The 23,487-nt window shown below is 35.3% G+C and overlaps 1 protein-coding gene across 5 annotated transcripts in view; it reads left to right on the forward strand.

The window, feature by feature from the left end:
- The window catches only part of LOC120767897 (apoptosis-resistant E3 ubiquitin protein ligase 1), a 39,045-nt gene that overhangs the window by 10,808 nt on the left and 4,750 nt on the right, over positions 1-23,487 (forward strand). The window contains exon 2 of one of the 5 annotated variants that reach the window (XM_040094238.1): positions 9,358-9,750. The exons of 2 other annotated variants lie outside the window; for them this stretch is intronic. In XM_040094238.1, the coding sequence (XP_039950172.1) occupies positions 9,675-9,750 (76 nt within the window). In that variant the 5' untranslated portion in view covers positions 9,358-9,674. Of the gene's footprint in view, positions 1-9,328; positions 9,751-23,487 lie in introns of those variants that run through there. 2 more of the 5 variants (XM_040094237.1, XM_040094239.1) reach the window with 2 other exon arrangements.

Below are 23,487 nucleotides of genomic sequence, written 5' to 3' on the forward strand. Positions count from 1 at the left end.
GAAGAAATAATTGTGTAGATATGTATGTATGTATGTAAACTGACGCATACACGCATAGCCGCTTATGAACCTTGACCTATTTTCAGGTGCAAATGCAATCTATACATACATATGTATATATTTTCACCTAGGTATATAGATCTATACATATGTAACTAGATATTAGCTGCCTTGCAATTAAAGTGCGTTATTAACCTAATGGAATCATATACTTGTATATATGCGCATATGTATGTACATATATGCTCCTACATATTTACAATTAGTGCATTGAGAATTGAAGCTTTTGAACTTCTTTTATTGTTTTATAACAGGAAATTGCAGTTTACAATTACGCATGGTGCAATTATAGCCTAGTGCAAACTTGAAACTTGAAAATGGTTTGAGTTAGCGCTTGCCCCTCTGCAGTCAGTGCCGTGGAGTCATTAGCTGTACGGTGGATTCTTGGGATTGGGTTTGTCATTATATTAAAACAAATCATTCGGCTAAAACCATTGACTGGCCGAGTCGATTGCAAGCATTAGTCGAATATATTCCTCAGATCACATTCAGGTCTTTAGGAAAAGTTGTAATAATGCTCAAGCTTCGAACCATCTTTGCGGTAGTGTACTTGTATATGCACATCTCTCGTCTATCTCAGAAACGGTGGCTCTTAGACCTGTTTCGTTGAGCCTCCCACAGGGTGAGGGTATGTCTCCTTTACTCTAGATCTGAATTGTAAATGACCTATTGAAAGAAATTGGGGGACGAGCCTGTCGGCTGATTGCCTGTAGAGATCAAAAAGCGGCTCTCATTAACATCAGTGATGCACTACGTACAACACCAAAGATGGAACATAATGCCATTCTACATATAGCTGCGAACATAGCCGGCAGATGCATTGCTGCGAAGGACACATTAAGGATTGCAGATACGGACCGAAATTCTCTCTCACTAAGACTACATCAGTGATAACTTGGATCACTGCGCTACGGAACTTACGCCTAGCGGCATCTTTTTTTCGCGCACATACATACCTCCGAGAGATATGTGGGTAGAGAAGAGTTTCTGGAGAAAAGACGTGGTGAACTTTTTCGGAGATGGATCAAAGCTCAAGCGGAAGGTTGGAGGGGAGTCCTCTGTCAGGAGCTCTAAATCAATTCTTTCAAGCAAAAGTGGTAATCATTAAGGTAGCAGTCGATGTACTAATCAGAAGTGTGGCTTCTTTTAGGGAGGTATGCATCCACTCCGTTAGCAGAGCTGCTTTATAGTACAGCATCTGGATCTCAACATCTTTTATGGGTCGATTCAACACATTTTGGTTAATGTTTTGGGTATGAAGCATGTATCTGCCAGACTGTTACCAAAAGTCCTGAATCTTTTAGAAAAACTACGTCAAATAGAGGTCACAAAAGAGAGGTTTGAAACAGAGAACCGATATTAAAAGCCATTTTGTTTCAGAGCAGGAGGGAACTCAGATCCTCAGTTTCACTGTACTAAAAAATGCTTAAATTAAGTTAGACCCGGAGCGATAGGTATTTATGGACTGATTACCTCAAATTTTAGGCTTGAGTTCACTGACAGTCAGTTCAAAGCTAGTCAAGAAGCACCTCACTAGTAGTGAGCTTTCTAGCTCAGAGTGGAACGTAAAAGCTTCCTTTAACTGGAAGGCTCACGTCGCCGTAATAATAGGTGTCCTAACTGGGCAGTGGCCCTCCCGAGGTGAGACTAAATTTTTGGAGGACGTAACTTGTCAAAGTGGCAAAAAGGAAGATGAGGTGGGAACATCCAGACACTTTTTTCCTACACCAGCTTTCGGCAGACTAAAGTAAAAGCAACTCGATTGCGATACTTTTTACGAACCCGGCGAATTGTTATAATCATTTGCGCCGACGGATTTGACAGACGATGGAATAGTGAAGACGAATCATGATTTCTGGCATGCTATATGAATGAGATAGGACCTTCAGCTTTTAATCTATAATTTGTATACTCCTGCAACATGTTGCTACAGAGTACAATAGTTTTGTTCACCTAACGGTTGTATGTATCACCCAAAACCATACAATACTTATATTAACCTTCCCATTTACAACAAGGTGCTTACCCAGCATATTTTCTACCAAACTGACCTTAACTAGAATTTATTAAGTTAACATAACCTCTCCTAAGCGAAATTATTTCTAGAAACAGCCTTTCAATTCGTGTAATTACGGTCCAAATAGCTTGTAATCGAATACCATTTATATGCAGGCAAGCCAATACGTACTACACTAGTAGCCTAAAATTACCGAGAAAGTGCGCCAATTTCTTAGAAATATAAATATTCAGCAAATAGGCCGACTAAGTGGTATGTATGTATATAAATATATATGTCTGTACTTATGTACTATCTAGTATATTAAACCATATTTTAGGCGGTTAAGTGGGAATTGCCCTTCTTAGTAGTGGCTTCCGGAAATTTGTAGTACTTAGGCGACAATAATTGTACCGTGCAAACTATGTAACTGCTTGTATATATTTACATATGTACATAAATATAGACACATGCTTGTATATTTTGGACAGACATTGCCTTGTATCCAAACTGCTTGAACGGTGGTCTAAGCAATAGCAAAGATATATGAATATCATATTTGGTTAACTGCGAGCTAGTCCGTTGTTTGACCATAAGGCGCAGAAAATGCTAGCAAATGTGCTTATGTTGATGTGTATGTACAGTTCAGTATTTGAGCTTGTGAACATAGCTTTGTTATAACACAAATGTAGAACCCACTTTGCTTTGAAATTGATTTTCCCGTTATAAATAGGAAAGTTCTATTTTCTACTTGGCGGTAGACCGCAAAGGATAGACAAAGTCAAAAGGTCATTGTGAATTGTTTCGTTCAATGCGCACAAGGTGTTGGAAAATTAGTAAGAATAGCTTGTTAAAATTCCGCAAACTTAGTAATAATAACTTACGGACTTAGAATTATTCTTACGCGAGTTTTGAAAAATAGGTATGTACGTATGAATTCAGCAGTAAAAACGGTAAAGTATGAAGTACCAGTTTTTGTATTCAACTCAAATGGCAGGCATTGGTTGAAGCATATAGACACGAATAACCGAAGAAATAATGATAGTTCAATAAAAAGCGGGAGATTCCAAACTCTTTCCAAAAATCTCTTTCACTTAGTCAAAGCCTGACTTTCGAAGGACTGATCAATTAAAAAATAATGATAGTTCAATAAATAGGGGGGAGCCCAAACTCTTTCCAAAAAAATCTTTCACTTGGTCAAGGCGTGACTTTCAAAGGACTAATAAATTAAGGGAATTACGCTAAGAGCTAGCCCCAACGACTGTTTCTTCTTTTCACACTCAAAAAGTAATATGATGAAGGCCGATTTCACTCAAATTGGGAGATCAAGATCTATAATCTATTTTCTGTCGGATCGGAATAATCCATTTAAACTACATGCGCAAATCCATCGATTTTTTTTCCTATATTGCTATAAGCTTTTTTCTGAATATTAACGTAAAACAAAATTGAAATTTACTTGAAATTTTGTGTTTCCAAAAGAATTACGATTACGGAGTCGTTGAAAGTTTTTGCAGAAGTGCTTAAAGAGTCTACTTTATCATGAACACAAGTATTTCAGTAACGCAAAGCATCCAGTGAAGCTCGTGAAGGCAAGGAAAACTTGTCTTATACAAGTCGCCCCGCACTTCTGTTATAGCATCGGATCTCAACATTTCTTTTGGCTCGACTCAACAAATTTTGGTTAATATTTTGGGTATGAAGCGTGTCACTGCTAGATTCTTATCAAAAGTCCTGATTTTTTTTGAAAAACTACTTCGAGTAGAGGCCACAAAAGAGAGGTTTGAAAAAGAAAATCAATACTTAAAAGCAATTTGTTTCAGAGCAGGAGGGGCTTCAGTTCTTTACCTAGTTCCACTGTATTAATAAAAAAACTTTTCATTTTTTATTTTGAAAACAATTTTTAATTTTTTTTTTAATTTTGTTGTTAAACAATTGTATTTCATATTTATTTAAATTTTTTTATGGGTATTAAATGACAAAATTGAGTATGTAAGTGACATAAAGAATTGTTTTTAATCGGAGAAAGGCACAAAAAAGAGGTTTGAATAAGAAATACGATACTTAAAGTCCTTTACCTAGGTCCACTATACTAAAAAAAAATGTTTTCACTTTTTGTTTAGAAATTTTTTGAAATTTTTTTTTATTTTTTATATTTTTTGAAACTTTTTTTGAAAGAAAAATTTTCATATTTTTTATTTTTTTTTTTGAAAATTTATTTTTTCGTATTTAATTTTTTTTTTGTATCTGAGTACTAAATGACAAAAGTACTCAAGTGCCACAAAGAATTGCCTTTAATCAGAGAATCTTTCTGAGAATATAATTTCGAGCTTAGGACCTTACCGAATCTACGTAAGACCCGGTGTAACAGATATATAAAGACTGATTTCTTCAAATTGGGTTTATAGAATAATGGAGCTATAACTCTCTTACATATATAATCATCTTTAAGATATATGTAGTTATGTTAACTATATTTCTTAAAGAAAAGAAAAAAAATTTTGAATACAATTCAATATTGCATCCCACCAACTTTATAGCCGTAAAAAAGTCACTCAATATTTTTGGCGGCTAAAAGCTACCAGCCCACACAATAACCTAAGACTCAAGAAGCCAACAAGATGGCATCTTTGTACAGAGCAACAACATTCACAAAGGACAACAGCCACTGTGCTGCACTCGGCTCATAATCAGCCATTCTATTATAGCCACTTTATAAAATATCAGCTGCAGTTGTGGTACATACACATAAACACATATATGACAATACACTTAAATATTTACAAGTATAGACATAAAATGGTGTGTTGCAGGCAAAGCTGGCTGGTGAACATGTCATGTAGTATGATGTAGATGAACAGGCAGCAACATGACAACAATGTAATGTAAACGCTCGTGACCAGCAGCTAGGCAAATGTACGACAAGTTCACTAACGAACAACGCGACCAGGCTCTCAGACATGACTGCACGACTACACGGCGTTTGCTATACGTAAGAATGTAGCCATAGCATATTTATAGGCGCATAAGCAGAAATAACGCTATGTCACGAAGTGAGTGTTGTATGGGCGAAGGACGACGCCCGACTCGAACCAATGTTGTACGGAATGTTGTGTTGAGCCGAGGTAGCGTCATTACAATGAGAGCAACATAAATAAATAATTTCATGATTAGGTTATAAGTGTATCTACTGCGCGGCGCGCTGGACGTGACGGTAGACGGTGCCATGTACTCGTGGAAGGCATGACAGTTGCCACAGTTGCGAGTTTGTTGTGCTTTAATTTGCTTTTTATTTCATTTAATTTATTCGCTCTCGGCTTTGTGAAGTAGTCAAAGTGCGACCACAACCGCAAGCCGATGTGAGTTACTGACAGAATTTGGATATTTTTATTATAATTTGACGCTTTTATGAAATATTTCGCACCACTACTTGGTCATAGGCGTAAAATATATGAATTTTGAAATTTTTTCCGTAAATTTGGAACAAATTATGCTATTTTAAGATTATTGTCGAATATATTGTATATTCCAATGATTTTATGGGAGTTTCTAGTTGTTTACTGTAATCATCTGGAAATGAGATTTATAAGTAGTCCGATTATATGAACCCTTAGTTTTCCGTTCCTTTGAACGTCGTGTCAACTTAACCGAAATAGCCCGTTTTTCGCTGAATATTTTCACTTCGGCGATATTCTCTAGTAAAATTTGCAGTTGGACAGGCTATCATATAGCTGCGGGTTGATTTCTGTTATAAGAAAAATATTTTCATTTAATCCATGAGTCATTTGAGGGAACCCCTAGGACTAAATCATTCATTTTTTTACTTATACTTTTGGAAAGTAGGCATAAATTTGAAAGAAAACCTTAGAAAGAAAATCTGGTTAAAGCCAATAATATCCTTAATCCAGCTACCCAAAAAACTACCCTTTAACACCAAGTGTGCCTCATCTAGTTTCTTAGAACTTATTGTGTTCGTTCAGTTAAATAGTCAGGCCGATCTCAACGTTGGTTTTAATCTTTATTTTAAATTTCTAGGTTAGTTCAAGTTTAATTACGGGTATTAAATATAGTTTGTCCGAATTTTCCAGGTGAGAAAACTGATTGAGTGGAAGCTCCTTAGAGGTTTGTTAAGCGGTTGCATGGGTTTCCTCGGGTAAAAAACAGACTTTTTTCAACAATTTTTTCTCATATAAAAAATGAAAAATTTTATTAGAATTTTTTATTGTAACAAGCCTACACCTTTAACAAAGAAATTTTGAAATTTTTGAAAAATTCGACCATTGTGACGCCATTTCCAGTGACCTCTCGGAAAAAAGGTGCCTGTGCTTCTTACAAAACCATCTAAAGTCTTTTAGTTGAGACCTTAACTTAGAACTTGGACGAAGGAAAAAAACTGAAAATTGGATTTTCGGCAGACATTTTTACAAAAAAATTAAAATTTCAGTGAAAATTTTGCGACTTTTTTTTCAAAGAGTTGTAACCGAAAAAAGATCCTTCGTCCAAGTCTTTAATAATTGTAGCTCAAAAACCTGTGTAAAATTTCATGAAGGTCGGTTTAGTAGTTCTCGAGAAATTTTGCCAACCAACTTCAAAAACACAGGTCGAGAAAAACGCGTTTAAAGACGACGCACTTAGCCTAGCTAGCCTCGAGCGCACAAGTTCTCAAGGCTGTATCTTCGAAACTATCACTTGGACCAACTTGAAAGTTTAGGAAAATATTCTAGAGCTGTTGCAGAATTTAACAAGATAAAAGAAGAATCGATTTTTTGAAACCCGTAAACCCATGTAACCCCTTAAACTACACTTTCGATTATTGACTTAGAGATAAACAACAGATTAAACAGACGCCAAATGTCCTGCCATCAAGGGCCCTCAACGTTTACCAGCGACATTAAAAAACCCCATAAAATATAAATATAATTTTTCGAGTCAAAATATTTACACGCATTTCACCGCTTTCGCATGTGTCTTCTTATTAACTACGCATAGTCGCGTCAGCAAGTCTGCTGTGCAACATCGATGTCTCGCATTGAAACTCACCGACTCAGTCGTCCTTATACTACTATATTACACATACATATCTTTTGGTCTTAAATGCGCTTGTGAGACATTGCTGTTTACTGTGCTGCGAGTGACAGTCACTGCTGTTAACTACATTTTGGCACATTTACTCGAGTATTTATGTGCGTAAAATTATATTCTTGGATGGTTGGTGCAATACCAAACCGTATACATATTTGTATATGCTAGCGCGCGCCTGCAAGTCCTTTGGCTCGTACAGATTTATCGCATTCCTACAACTGCTTAGTTTTTGCATTCGCGCTACCCGCATCATCGCGTTTGTGTGCAAAACTTTTCTCCAGTCTCCCGCATAGAATTTTCGCTGTGGCCACTAAAACAATTTCATTATTGCCTTTGTCAGCAGCGACAGCGCCGTAGCAGTGTCATTTACGCTGCTTTTATATTGCTATTGTTATTGTTATTACAACATTTTCTCTTCGTGCTTCAGTGTCGTGCTACCCGTTAATTTAATTGCTCGTGGTGGTGACATTGACACCAGCTCTACAATATATAAATGTACATATATTTACCGGGGAGATGTGTAACCGCTTTTTAGCTATCGAAAGTGGCACATGATGGCGGTTGACTTTCATGATGGTCCATCTATTGGCTTCCTTTAAAGTTTTCAAACAAAATTAACCGAAAAGTCTTTTTTCGATATGTTCTTGGCTTAATGCAGAGCCCCTTGCACTTTATTTAAACAAATTTTAGTTTTTTTTTTTTTGACTTTATGTCATGACTAGTCAAGTTCATTCAGTCCTCTTCCCCAAATAGCCAACGTTTTTTTTTAGTTTTTTCAAAGGAAAAATTAACTAATGCTGACACAACACATTCACCTGCTCGGAATGTATTACTATTTGTTGCTTTACTGACTTCTGAATTTTTAACGATTAACTCCTTTAAAAAACTTCGAGCTAGAAATAACTTTTGTCGAAATAAGACCGATAGTTATTATAAAAAAATAAAGAAACCTTTATACTAGATATTAAGACTCATAACAAAGATAGAGTAAATAGAAAAATAATTGATAAAATAAGATTATTTCTTCAAAACAAATGTTCCGAGATCCCAACTTCTGTAATTATTGTTGTCCAATGAGCCTTGATTTTCGCTGTAAACTACATATGCTCACGAGATCAAATTTCGTTCAGGTTGGTATAATGTTTTTACGACGCGAGCAGTCGTATTTAGATCGATTTTAACATATTGGGTCAACAAACTCATAGCGCTTTCCCCGAAGCCTGTAGAAAGCCAAATCTGCCGAAAACGTGATGACACTCGTTTCATGTTTGCCTAAAAAGTCAGTCACAATCGTAGTAAGATGTGATGCATTCAGATCTTTTGGTATGAACTTTTGACTCACTTCATACTAAAAACTTTAACGAAAATCGTATTGAGTCGATCAATAAGAGGTGTTGAGATCTTTTGCTATCTCTCTAATTTCAACATAACGATTTTCAATCACTATTTCTAGAACTTTTTCGATGCTATCGACATTAACAGAGGTTAATGGACGCCTGAAGCAAGTTTTGAATGACTTCCCGACTTTCAGTGAATGCTTTATAACACTCAAATACTTCTGCTCGTGTTAAAGGGAACTCCCCAAGACACTTCTGCAGACATTTCAAAGATTTCGTGGCCATAATTTCGTTGGAAATACAAAGTATCGAGCAAACTCGTTACTCAGTTTTTTAGAGATCAAATTTCACATGAGCAAACATTAAAATTTTATTAAATTAATCAATTTATTTTAACGATTCGGAGACTTTGGGCAAATGGATCAGTTCTAGTCAAATTCGATCGGATGGTAGAACTGTTGATTGTCTTTGGAATTGTCTTTGGAATTGCCTAATAAAACTGCGGTCAGAGAAATTGACTCAGACTCAGATATTAGTTATTGCTGTCTATTATAAGAGCAACAACTGTGACGAATCGAATAACAACTGGTATAAATATTATAAACTGGCATAATAAAATATAAATATATAGTAGCAAACGGTAATATTATGACAACGGAAAAATGTCCGATTAAGACAAATATGTACGTACAGCTAAAGCATGAGCGTATCAGATTATGTTAATAAAAATGTATTAGACTTAGGGACTAGACCATTTATTCCAGGTATGGTCATATTTGCTTAAGCCATTGTTTGAGTTTTTATATATTTCATATCGAAATATTTCACAGAAAACTTGCTAACACATTTTAATTAACCATTTAGTCCGTCCTTTCTCAAAAGTGAACAATTGTCAAAAAGTGATTCAGCGATATGTGATTATTTAATAAAACAGTGTAACTCAAAACTAGTTCCAAACTTTTAAAGATGAGCGCATTTTCAAGCAATAACTCAAATACAAACATTATAACACAAAAACACTGAAAATATGGTACAAATGATTAAATATTTAACTCACACATACATATGTACCTAGCATATACAAGAAGTTCAATCAAAACTTTACACGCAAAATAAAATAATCGATAAAACCACGTGTTCAAAAATACTAAAAGTGCAATAGTAATAAAAATCAAACGTAAAATACAAGTGACAACAAAATGTGGTCGCCGGAATCGGAAATTAATTCCATTGCAATGGCCACAACGATGCGTCATTCGCAGTCATCGTCATCAGGTGAGTTCGTAAATTGTTTTTGGAGGAGACAAAGTGAGGCGATAAACAGTTGATAACCATATAGAACTATACGAATGACATAAATTGGTGTCAAATTAAAGAGATTGTAAAATTATTTACATAAATTGGAGACCACTTATTTAATTAAACTGTGGAAACTTAAATGTTATGAATGCGTTTATGGTAGATAGTCATCAGCATATGTATAAACTAATTGGAATATAATTTTAAGTCATAAAAATTGTTGAAATGTTTACTTATAATTTATTAAAGTACCAGGACTACTATAGTAAAACCCATTTTTTTTTGTCAAAATTCGATTTTTTTTATTCAACATTATTCTCTTCAGGGGTGATATACTGATTATAGCTGCCCTCCAGCTTTTCGATACCATTTCTATAGTACGATTTATCCTTTGCTTCAAAATACTCCTCAGTTTTTGTCGGTAAAAACCTATTTTTGGCGTCCATTGCGTACATCGTCTGTGCTCATTTCACCGCATCTTAACTTAGCATACCAATCCTTGATGGTTGACTTTCCTTGGGCAGTGTGCAGAAACTCGTCATTAAGCCGATTTTTTGCTTCTTTTCCCGCTCAAAAAGCAATATTTTATCACACGCGAAATTCCTTTTTATTCATTCTTTTTCACAATAACAAAAGTTGCTTCACTCAAAATGACATAATTCACAAATTAATGATCCGACTGCTGACAAATTTATGCAGCGCGCCTTTTTGAAAGTTAGGGCTAATTAAAAGTCATATGGATATAATTGTAGTAGCGGCATCTTTTTTTTGAGGTTGATAAATAACTGATTGCCTTTGGCGAATGCCGACATTGAAAATTTTCTTACATTGGACTGAACGCACTTTAAATCGCAAATCTAAAAAATCCTATGCCTGTAAAAATATATAAGTATATGAAAGAGTTCACGTCACTGTTGACGGTCATAACTTTGAAGTCGTAGATAATTTCGTCTATCTTGGAACCAGCGTAAACACCACCAACAATGTCAGCCTAGAAATCCAACGCAGGATAACTCTTGCCAACAGGTGCTACTTCGGACTGAGTAGGCAATTGAGAAGCAAAGTCCTCTCTCGACAAACAAAAACCAAACTCTATAAGTCACTCATAATTCCTGTCCTGCTGTATGGTGCAGAGTCTTGGACGATGTCAACAACGGATGAGTCGACGTTGCTGCGAGTTTTCGAGAGAAAAGTTCTGCGAAAGGTTTATGGTCCTTTGCGCGTTGCCACGGCGAATATCGCATTCGATGGAACGATGAGCTGTACGAGATATACGACGACATTGACATAGTTCAGCGAATTAAAAGACAGCGGCTACGCTGGCTAGGTCATGTTGTCCGGATGGACGAAAACACTCCAGCTCTGAAAAATATTCGACGCAGCACCCGCCGGGGAAGCAGAGGAAGAGGAAGACCTCCACTCCGTTGGAAGGACCAAGTGGAGAAGGACCTGGCTTCGCTTGGAATATCCAATTGGCGCCACGTAGCGAAAAGAAGAAACGACTGGCGCGCTGTTGTTAACTCGGCTATAATCGCTTAAGCGGTTTCTACGCAAATTAAGAAGATATGAAAGAGAAGTGTACAAGTGAGCTGAACCATTGGCAATCTTTTTTAACGGCAGAAAAGAATCATTGAGGATATTGCCCAGTAGGCAGTCGTTCGCCGTATAAAATTCTGGTTTATTTTCAATTAATTGGATCTGATTGAACTAGAAAGGGAAGATTTTTATTTTGGAAGTAGACGGTAAGATTTCCGAAGGTCCACAATCGCACTCGCTACTGCAAGTTTTTTTGCTGACGAGATAGGTGTTAAACCCAATTTTATTGAAGGATAATTCCAAAACAATACTCAGGTGCTCAGCTTTACTAAGAGCTTTCGTCTAGTGAATCTTTAAAACCATTTTTTTCGAAAATGACAAAAGAGTGTTAGTTTAAAGCATATATATGTATATATTTTTCATTTGTATCCCTATTCTAGTCTAGAGGCATGAATTACAGGTAATTTTTGAAATTATTAGAAAAAAAGCAATTACTATTTTTACTATCCATTCAAAAATAGAAAAAGTTAAAAATGGAAGAAAGGAAATTTCAAAAATTAGCAGCTGATGAAGTGAGAGGTTTCAAAACTTCATACATGACTATTTTAACCCTCTTAGAAATCTGAAACCAAAAATAAAAAATTTGAATCAGAAATAATGTCACAATTTCTGGTTCTACAGTAATATTGGAGAAAAGTTTTGCACGAACTGCCGGAAAAAATAACACTATTTTGACTGTTTGGAATTTTTTAAAAACAGTAAAAGATTAAAATTTGCAAACGATGCACTAAAATCTTTAGGAAATCTGTTGTGATACCACCGAGACTAAAGTCCACCACTCTATTGGATCCTCTCTGAGCTACATGTTGAGAAAGTTGATTAATCGAGACTCAGCAGAATGTTAGATTCACTAAGAGATCATGGCATTCTTTCACTAACTTAGACGAAACACTAAGGGACTTTAGTGATTTCAAAGCCGCCTGGCTATCTGTATATACAAATATGGTATATTCCTTGTTGTGTGCACACTCCTTGTCAGAACAAGAAGGGTTTCTTTAATTGCCTGGAAGTCGCTACAGTGGCTTGGTACCCCAATGGCGATTTTGGTTTCTAGTTCTGCAGAGAAGACACCGCCTCTCAATCGGTTATCTATTTTGGAACCATCTGTATACATGCTTATCTCTGCGCCCTTGTCTGCCTCGCCCCTTTCCCACTCTTTTCTGAAAGGGAAGGCAATATTGGCGACTCTCTTTCTCTCCTCAACTCTGTAGGATTTCGAAATTAGGTGATAATGTGAAGAAATAGAAACTTTTATGTAAAATAGAATGTCCTTGTTACTGGCGACTAAAAGGGATGATTCCCCCTGTCGAAGAGCTGAGTTTGCAGTCATTTGCTTACAAAACATGTCTTTTGACAGTAAATGTGAAATTACATTAATTGACTGGATTGGCGTTGTTCTGGAAGCTTTTTTTTGAGGGTACGTATACCTCCGAAAATAATTTGAATTTTGAAAAATCCTTTTGTAGACACTTTCTTGAATAGTTGAAAATTGAAACAAAAACAAATCGATTTATTTTTTATTTCTAGACTAGACTAGAATACCATTTAAGCAAACTGCACAGATTATTCATTTGATCTTATAATTTTTTACGGTCTTTGCTTTATTTCTATAAAACAAAAGCAAGTAAATATAATTTTTAGCCATCAATTATTATTGAAAGTTTCACACTTGCTTGAGTAGAAACACCTATCAAATTGTTGTTGCAAAATCAAACTTATTTGTAGAAATATAAAAGTTTAAAAAGCCAAGTTTTACTATTACTCATTGTCAGGGCTAAGCTGAAGTAAAAGACGCGCAGCAGAAAGCAAAGAAAATCAGTGCAAACATATTTTACGTTATTTCTTTATTTTTTTGGCACACAGAGAAGACTGTTCAAGACGCTAACCTTGTCTGCCTGAATTCATTGCTGAATGAAATGTAACTTTTTTCCAGCAAATTGTTACGTAAATGAAATGCTTGCGAAAAAATCTCAACCAACTCATTTTTGTTTTTTGCAAATTTTGGCATGAAATTGCGCCCAAAGCAGCTTATATGCTGACTGCTGCTGCTGTCAGTTTTTACAATCGCCCACAATGCGGCTGATGAGCGCAGAAAGCGCACACGTGGCAAAAGCCCACACACTCACACACATACACATACGCGCTTGTAGTGCAACGTAGGCAGATGAATACAGAACAGAACATACGAATGTTTGTATGTAGGCTTAGGAGCATAAATATTTGTATGTGGGTAGCGCATGTGTGTGTGTGTGTAATTGCAATTTGGGTCAAAGCCGTAAGCATTATGCAATTCATTGCATACTTTAGGGCCTCCAAAATGGTTAGCATACACATAGCAATGCATACATACAGAATTGCTGCGTATGAATGAAAGATTTGCTGATTTCCATTCACAAGCGCACCGCGTGCTGTACGTAAAATATTTCTGTGTGTGTGGGTCTACATACATACAACGAACAAATATATGTCTGTAGTTTACGTTATTTCGTTTCAAGTGAAGGGTTGCATTTTGAAGAGAAAATGCTTTGCAGCAATTAAGGCGATCAGGCCATGCAAATTCGTACACATGTACAATACTCGGCAGGGTCGTAAAATTTTTACACACTTTCACTTCAAATATACATACGTACATATGTACGTATGTGTGTGCAGTTAGTCTGTCTATTCGTTTGAGTCATTGTTTTTGGTTGACTTAACGATACTCGTTTACCGCATGGCAGTCACAGGCAGCGTGGAATGCGACTTTCTGATGCCACATAACGTTAATTTGGTTTTCTAATGAAATGTTTGATCGTTTCTTTGAACAGAAAAACTAATTTTTACGACAAAGAAACATTTTTGAAAGTTTAGTTGTTGAAATACTTGAGTACTAATTTCCTGTCCAATGATTCGGACCATTTTTAGGAGCTTATACTTCTGCAAGAAATAATCAAATTTTTCTGAAACAAAATTGGACCGAAACTACTTTATGTCAAAAGCTTTTACTAAGTAAGCTTATGGTGACAAGAATATAGTAAACAGATAAATATATCAATGTTGCACTATTAGAAGTAATTTCCAAATAATTTGGAGGAATGCTATCAGGTGGGCGGAACGAAAATCTGAGTTTTTTCCGTTTTTGAACACCCGAATGTGAACGGATGATTTTTAGGTTAGAAATGACGGTTAGATTTCGAAATCTCCATTGGATTTCTGAAGTATTTGTGGCAATAAAAAGAGGTATAGGTTATATGTAGCTAAAAATAAACCAATATATTATTACATAAATATGTATTATCAAAAGTAGCGGAGAAGCAAGGTGAGCTTATTCTGAGACAAAAGCGGCCTTGAGAACTAAGAATCCACCAATATCTACAAAAATTCTTGAAATTCTTTTACAAAATCAACCATTTCTTGTATTATGGCGGTGCTTTTTCTCTCTCTCTCTGGATCTCTGTATAATGATTTGACAACATTTTATAGAAAAAATCTGTACCTAATGATCAACAAAAACAATCGGAAAAACGATGAATTCCATTTTGCATCCGGCATAATGCCGGAAGCAGAGATTCTATCTTGGTAATAATGTAAGAATTGTAAATTTTTCAGACCAATAAGGACTAGCATTTCACTACAATTGTAAAATGTATACCGATGCAATTGCAAAAAGTGGCATAAAAATGCAATCCGAAAAGAAGAAAAGAAAAATCAAAAAAATATGAACTCATTACGAGAATGTTTGTTTGCAACGAAAGCATTATATGTCCTCTGTTGTCAATTGCCAAGAAATTTATATTGTTGCTCAGAGGACATCTGATGACAATGATGCAGTCATTTAAAATTCAATGCCAAAGTTGGAGAACAAACTATCCACATGTATTTATATACAAGCGGCAAAATATTTGCAAGCATTACAATGTTTTGTAATCTTGCGTAATTACAATAATAAAAAACTTAACTTTCACATGAAAATATTTGGTAGTCGAAAAAGTATTTTCGTATTTTGTCAATAGATGTCGTTGCAGTCGTATACCTCCAGTGCTATCAATTATATTGTATCATACCATATAGTGTTGAAAAGGTGAGATCTTAAGCTACATTTAACTAAAAAAATTAAATTAAAGAAAGTTTAAGCTGTTCAAAAATCAGTGAAAATAATTAAGAAATTCGCTATATTTTAAAATTTTTGAATCAAAGAGGAAAGAATGCCACGCAAGCAACCAATAAAATTTGAGAATTTTACGGAGACGATGCTGTATCAGTTCGTGTAGCACAATAATGGTTCGCTCGCTTCCGTTCTGGAAATTTCGAAATTTCGATTTACCCTGATGAAAGTTTCCAACTGATGGAATAATGTCTCTAGCGGAAAAATGGCAAAAAGTGGTCAACCAATATGTTACTATTTGTTTATTTATTTATTGTTATAAATATAAAAAAAAATTATTTGATGTGTGATTAGAATTACGAAAAGACTTTTTCGACTACCCAATAATAAAATATGTAGATTTAAGTATGAGTAGAATGTATTATTAAAAAAATATAGAAAATATTGCAGTTTTTTGGGTAAGAGCGAATTTTATTTTAAACGAATATAACCTCAAATTTTACACACGTTTTTTTGTAATACAGATCTAGCAGGCACAGATGGCCCTATGTTCGTTATTTCGTCTTCAGTAAATTTTAAGTCAGTTTTTCACGCTATTGATGGATATATAAGATCTACTTGTAATGCAAATTTACAGAAGAAGTAACGGAAAAACCTGGAAAGATTAAATTGGCCTATAAGCGTCATACTGAAAAGTCCCTATAAGAGACCCACCTCATTAAAAGCTGTTCCAATTTAAATTATAAAGTATAAAAATTTAATTTTTGTCAGAAAAATCTATGTGTGAACTTATTGAGCGCAGATATTCAAACTGATCAATCCAAATTGTTCCAGATTGCATTCTAGTCTGGTTGCAAACCTTCTTCCCTAGACATACATATGTGGAATGAGAACCTATTCATATTTTTATCATGATAGAATGTAGACAGAGTCGTCTACCTTGAAATATAAACTACTATAACCGCAGGTGACAGATGACCCTAGTCAGAATCATTGTCCAAGGCTTTGTTAGATTAGTATTTTGTAGATCAAAAAATGAGAGCTTGGATATTGAACTTACATGCTTCAGCAATTTAACAGCTTAAGGCGAGTAAGGTATCGAACGTATATTTCGTAAAATTTGCGGGAACTGTTATTAAGCTATGTGTGTTTTAAATAAACCTAGGTTAATCAAACATTTAACTTATAGGAAAAACAGTTTTAAAATATATTATAATTTTTGAAACGAACAATTTTATTCGCCCAGCTCTTACATATTAAACTTCTATAATACTTTCAGCTCTTCCAACATTAAATTCTACGGTTTTTTTATGTATACTGCAAAGTGTTCTTCCGGGAAATATTATTTCTTGTTGAACAGTTCACACATACTTTTGCATATATACTATACTTATAAATATTTATTATGCCAAAGTGTTGTATGTAAATGCACTTGTCGGGCGATGATGTTATGATATATGCCTATTAAATATGCAAAATGCGCCACTTGCAAGTCGGCAACACTGCTCTTCTTACCTCTCCGCAACACTAACGCTGCCTTTGCATTTTTTGGCCTCCATGGATTGTCTTTTATGTATATACTATATACGCATACACGTGTACTATATGCAGATGTAAATATTTAAAACATGCATATGAATTTATTTTCTCATGAGGTGTTGCTAAATAATTAGTGCAGCATTTCATTGCCTTTTGCTATAAAAAATCATTGCAGTAAACTATAAATATTTTATATTATTTAAGCGTTGAAAATCTATAAAAAATTCAAACTATTTAGTCGCAATGAAAATGCAAATATCGCTCTTGACATCCAGCCAAGTAGTTGAGCGCTATTACGAGTACGGCATCATACCAAATTTTGTACGAGAACTTGAGCCAGATTGACAATGTGACCGAGAAGTATGGTCCGAAGGTAAAACCATGGGTAAATACGATAGCGAAATCCATTTGGGGAATCCTATAAAATAATTGATAGTTTTGAACTCAATGACTGCATTTATGTCTTCCTAGTCGTATATCGTATATACCAGGTAGTTACTACCGACATTCTTTGGGGAAGTACGTTCAGGTATATTAGGCCTGTTAGATTTATGGTATGGAGTGTAGAGCGAGTTTTCACCCGATTTAAGGAAAACACGCTCTCTCAATTTTATTAGGATAACTCACATATTAGCCGATATATGTGGTATAAAGTCATCCGGAAGTTCGTAATCTTTATATTAGATATATGGCGGTTAAGGGAAGTATTGACCCGATTCAACTTATTTGTAGCACCCTGTCCTACTACTATCAAGAAAGGACTCTCTTTGAATTTCAATTATAAATCTGACACGTTAACCGATATTTTCGATGAAAAGGTAACTATTGGCTGGAGTCCAAATATTCGGTACCTAGGGGCTTGAACAGTTTTTGTTGGGCTTAGACAATTTTTTGTCATAAGTTGGCATGCTCTAAAGGCATTAATCGTGCAAAGCTTTATACCATTATATTAATTTTTTTTCTTGTTTTTACAAGAAAGAATCAGATGTGTAGGCCTGGCTGTAATCCGATTTCGGCCATTCTCACAGTGTATTATAAAAATATCAGAGAAATGTTACTAAATTTCATTGAAACATTGAAATTGTTCGAGCGGTTTGTAACACCCAGAAGGAAATTATCTGAGGTCCTGTAAAATATACTATCGACAACCTTCGAAGAAATTACTCAGATCGGATTACTTATGTAGCATATAGCTGCCATACAAACTGAGCGATCGAAATCAAGTACTTGTATGGAAACTTTTTTACATGTGACGCGTATTATAGCTTCGGTGTAAACGAAGTTAACGTTTATTCTTGTTTTATTTATACCCGTTACAATACTTTCCGAAAGTGTCTATCTGCATTCCGCCAATCTTTCTATTTGCCCAGCAATCAAAGTGGCAATTTTATCGTTGTGCACTCAAGCAAAGACGCAAAATGGTAAATAAAAGCGAAAAAATACAAATATTGAGTGTATGTATATACATATAGAAACATTAACGTAAGCGTGTGTTCGTTGCTTTTTCATTTCTTATGTCTGGTATTTTGCTACATACTATACGCCACCCACACATCATTGTGTTGTGATAAGTAAATAAATATAGACAAGTGATTTGGTTTGCACGCTTTCTTTCTGCTAACTTTCGTTTTACTGTAATTTTCAAGCCCGTATGTCATTGCATGAAAAATTACATTCTTTGTTTGTACACAAAGGAAATCAATAAAAGGACTTGGAGCAAAAAAATAATCTATATATAAACGCAAACAAATACATATGTACATATATGTATAAGCCATATTTGAGTTTATATATTTTTATGTAAGTGTACAAGAGAATTTGCAAAACACTTTTGCGCGCGAGTGTGCCACTTTGTTTTTCAAACAATCCATCACTTAAGCATTAAGGGATATAACTCACAAAGTTCATACGTAAATATATACACACATATGTATCTGAGCGAGTGAGTATCATGCATACGCTTGTAAAGTATTGAACAGATAAATCAGGCGATTTTGCGAGAATTCGAGAAAGGGTTGGTCTGTGTTTTCTTTGCTTTCTATTGACCTTTTTATGATTTTATTATACGAATTATCATATAAAATGAGAGGTGGTGAATAGGAATGTATGGATAAAGACTATTAAGGAAAAGGATATATTAAGTTTGCCTCGAAGGTTTAACACCCGGAAGAAGAGTACAAATGATTAGCATGATGAGCTGAAATGAAATTTTGAAAACGTCTTTTCCGGACCACAATAGAATATAGTTGTCATACAAACTGATCACTTTTAGTGGAGTATGTTATAGGAAGGCTGAACCGCCTAGCATGTGCAACCGGGTACCCCTAATCTGCGTGCCGGAACATAAAGGGGCAGCTGCTAACTAACACGCTCTGCGACAGCGTCCAGGATGATGGGGCCAGAAGTATGCATTGCAGTGCGATCCCACACTAGAGTGGGGAGAGAACAGCATTAGCAGCAGACAATAGAAATGCGGCATGCTAAGCTACTGCAGGGAGGGTAGAATCTTGCAAGGATTAAGGAAATGATCAATCTGCCTCGAGAAAAATTCCGCCTCCCCGTCCCGCTCTATAAAGGGAACTGCAGTTTCAGGTCTTAAAACTGAAAACTATGAATATGATAATGAAAGATTTCTAGTAAAAATTTGAGCACGTAATGAAACTAATCGAGACTAGGCCAGAAATAGTAGCTATATAACTGCAAATCTCGGTATGACTACCGAAAACAAAACGAGATATCATCTGTAGGTTTACTAAAACTCAATTTGATTGCATATAAACTAGAATTATTTAATAAATATATATGTCTACATAAACTCATTCAATAAGGTACAATTTGGTTATAATTAATTAATTAAACTAATTTTGCGCATGTTGATACTAATTCCCTTACATAAGTTGGAACTGGACTTGTACTTATATGTACTTATAGAAAATTATTGCCTTTGCCTACCTCCGCTAGCAAATGAAACGAAAAATTAGCGGAAACGCTTCGTTTTTCTGAACACTTTTTCCTCTTTCTTTTTAGCTGCTCATTTGCCTAAAAGTATGCTATTGCTCATTGAAAATTCATGACACGCAAGCTGCCTATTATAATTGCACTAACAGCAACAACATGGTGAACCGGTAGTTGCTACTTCAGGCAATTACGCACACATGCGCATATATATTCACATGAACCTATATATGAGGAATGTTTACTAATGTAACTAGTCATTAGCACGTTTATTCTTGCCCCTTACGCTTTTATGTATGTGGGTATATCTTCATTTCGGTATATAATTATATAAGGGTATATGTCTGTTAGAGGCATGCTTCGGTGACACGGCAGAAATTTTGTTAAAAATACTACTCGAGTAAAAAAAATACTGAAATTAACTTTGAGGAAAACATGAACATGACTCACCTATAAATCTAATCCAAAGTAAACAGGACTTTTTGAATCTAGTGCCCCCTGGTGCGCCATCTATGTATATGTCGACTGGTTCGTTAGAATCTGCTATCTTTATCGATTGTCCAGTAAGAATTTCATGATATTTCATTGATTGGAAGTGAAGTTATTGCGTTTTAAGTGTCAGTATGTTTGTGTTATCGGTGCGAAAATGAGCTTCGAACAAAGAGCCAGCATTAAATTTTGTTTTAAAATTGGTAAAACTTTTACCGAAACGTTTCAATTGATGAAACAAGTTTATGGCGATGATTGCCTATCCCGTAGAAGAGTGCACGAGTGGTTTCAACGTTTTCAAAGTGGTCGTGAGGACATAAATGACGATCAACATGTCGGCCAGTCAAAATCCGTGATCACCGGAAATTCCATCAAAACTGTGTGTGAATTCATCAAAATCATCATCCGAAATCTTCATTGAAATTCATGGAAATGGAATTGAACTTCTCCAAAATATCGATTTATCGCATTTTGACCAAACATTTGGGCTTACGATAGGTGTGTGCACGGTTTGTTCCGCACAAATTGACTGACGACCAAAAATTGCACAGAATCGTCTCATCGATCGACGCTTGTGACCGATGATTTGACCAAAAATCACTTGAACCATTAACCACTCCCCGTATTCACCTGATATGAAACTCTGCGACTTCTTACTTTTCGGAAAAATGCATTTGCCCATGAAAGGAAAGCATTATGCAGACGTAGAGGCCATTCAAAAGGCTTGCACCGGCATACTGGCGGCCATACCGGTCAACGAGGTAAAACATTCGTTCGACATGCTTATGGACCATGCAAAAAGCTGTATTGAAGCAGAAGGAGACTATTTTGAATAAAATAAATTGATTTTGCCGAAAAACCATTTGTTCTGCTTTTTTTTAAGTCCTGTTTACTTTGGAACGCACCTTGTATTATAGAATTAAACCCATGTTACCCCTGAAAGAGTTAGCATCTTATGATTTTTATATACCTTTTCGGTAGAACCTTAACAGCCACGCTTGAATAAAATAGATTCTTTTAGCTTAGGCACGAAGTTAAAAATCCTTGATTATCTAATGTTGAAAATGTATAGACCTGAAGATCTCATATATACTTTTGGTCTCAGAGATATTCCTCACTTCATTGGGTATCATATTATGATGTATTTTTCCGTTTGGCATCAAATGAAATGTATTCTAATTAGACCCGGGTCGAAAATTGGCCCAAAACAAAAAAAGACAAAATAATTTCTTCGGCTCCACCGAAACTACATATAATATCCTTTACAGGTGCATTTTTTAGCATCAAAAGGATGATCGGTCAGTTCAAATGTCAGCTATATGATATGGATACCGAAGAATGAGCGGCTAAAGGAGAAACTTTCAGGTCCATATCTAAAACTGAGGGAATAGCACGTACTGTCCGACAGACATGGCTAAATCGAATCTGCGCATCACGCTGATCGTTTATATACACATACATACATATGTATACTTTATAGGGTCTCCGACGTTGTCGACCTTGCGAAGAATATAACAAACCATATCTAATAGTATGAAACCCATTGCAAAATAACGAAAAAAAACAGGAAATATAATTTGCGTGCAATCTGAAAGCGGAAAGAAGGAGAGGACGGTTGTTGAAAATGGCAATACTGTGAGTTCTATGTTAGACGACAGGGTTGTAAATAATAAAAAGATCTACAACCTCAATTTTCATACTTCTGTCACATAACCTCAAAATTTTTGTTAAAAATTCAAATAGCCAGGTTTGTGTTTTTTTCAATTTTTACCATTTTCAAAGACTTTTTTCTGCCTTAAATTGGTCTCTCTTAAAACCTACTAGGGGTTCGACGATAACTTTAAACTTGTAGGACCCGCCAACTGTCATCTACATATATTTGTTTACTGAGGTTGAAAAAAATGATAGAAAGCGGAGTCTAATATCAGTTTTCAGAAACTCTGAATATTTTTTATACAAGTAGAAGCATACATAGAAACGTAGAAATATGTATATATTTTTAAGTATAATCGTAATATATATATTTTCCTTAATCTACGCAAAGGGACCTATGAGGTCATCAAAACTCGCATTTAACTATTTATATTTTCTCTTGCTAGGTACTTTCGACGACTTCGCCTTTTGCCTTTGCATTAACACGCCTCACACAAACACTTATGCATACACACATACACATATATAACACATACATGTATATTCACTGCATAACGTGCACCTCGACCTTGTCCTCGGTGACCATTGCAAAGTTTCACCTTTCGACTTTTACCAAATACAAGAGATCGGCATCTGCGATAAACGCGCCGCGCTTCTTACTTATAAGCAAATAAGTATACAATTACCTCACTTATTTTTTATTACCTTTCTCTCGGCTACTTGATACTCTGACTTACATTATGTATGTGTGTGTATATAAAATGTCGAAAACATTGACGGTAAATTTGAATTGGTGGTACAAAAATAGCGGTATATTTCGTAGTTACATAAAGCTACACTTACATACGCGCATACACGTACAAATGTAAGTAAGTAGCAAAAGGTAATTGATTGGCAATTGTTGGGTTTTGGAAATGTCACTGCCAATATCCAACGACAATTTCAGCACAATTTAGTCATGCTAATTTGGCAAGTACTTTTTTGTTACTGTATCAAGTGATATTTTATTCGTGGCTGAATGGCAGGCTATATGAGTACTTTTAAAAGAATGGTATATAACGAAATTTATTTTCATGACTCTGAAAATTGTTTTTGATTGATGGATGGCGCTGCTGATTAATTTAAGCAAAGTTATGCATAATTTTGAAATTAATCGGCAATAAAAAAGGCGAGAAAGCTTTATTATGTAGGTGATATGTGTAATAAAAGTTGATCATAATGCGGTTATGGAGAATGAACACGAATGGAGTGATATAAATATTTGAAGGAACTGTGAATGTGATTCGGATACACTGAAGTCCCCTCATTGCATTTTATTTGCGGTAGCACGCTATTTCCTCCTATTGATAATCGGCCAATGGAGGGTCGAAAGGAAATTGAGTCCCTTAAAGCAAGGG

Source organism: Bactrocera tryoni, chromosome 2 (assembly GCF_016617805.1).
Source record: "Bactrocera tryoni isolate S06 chromosome 2, CSIRO_BtryS06_freeze2, whole genome shotgun sequence".
Taxonomy (NCBI): domain Eukaryota; kingdom Metazoa; phylum Arthropoda; class Insecta; order Diptera; family Tephritidae; genus Bactrocera; species Bactrocera tryoni.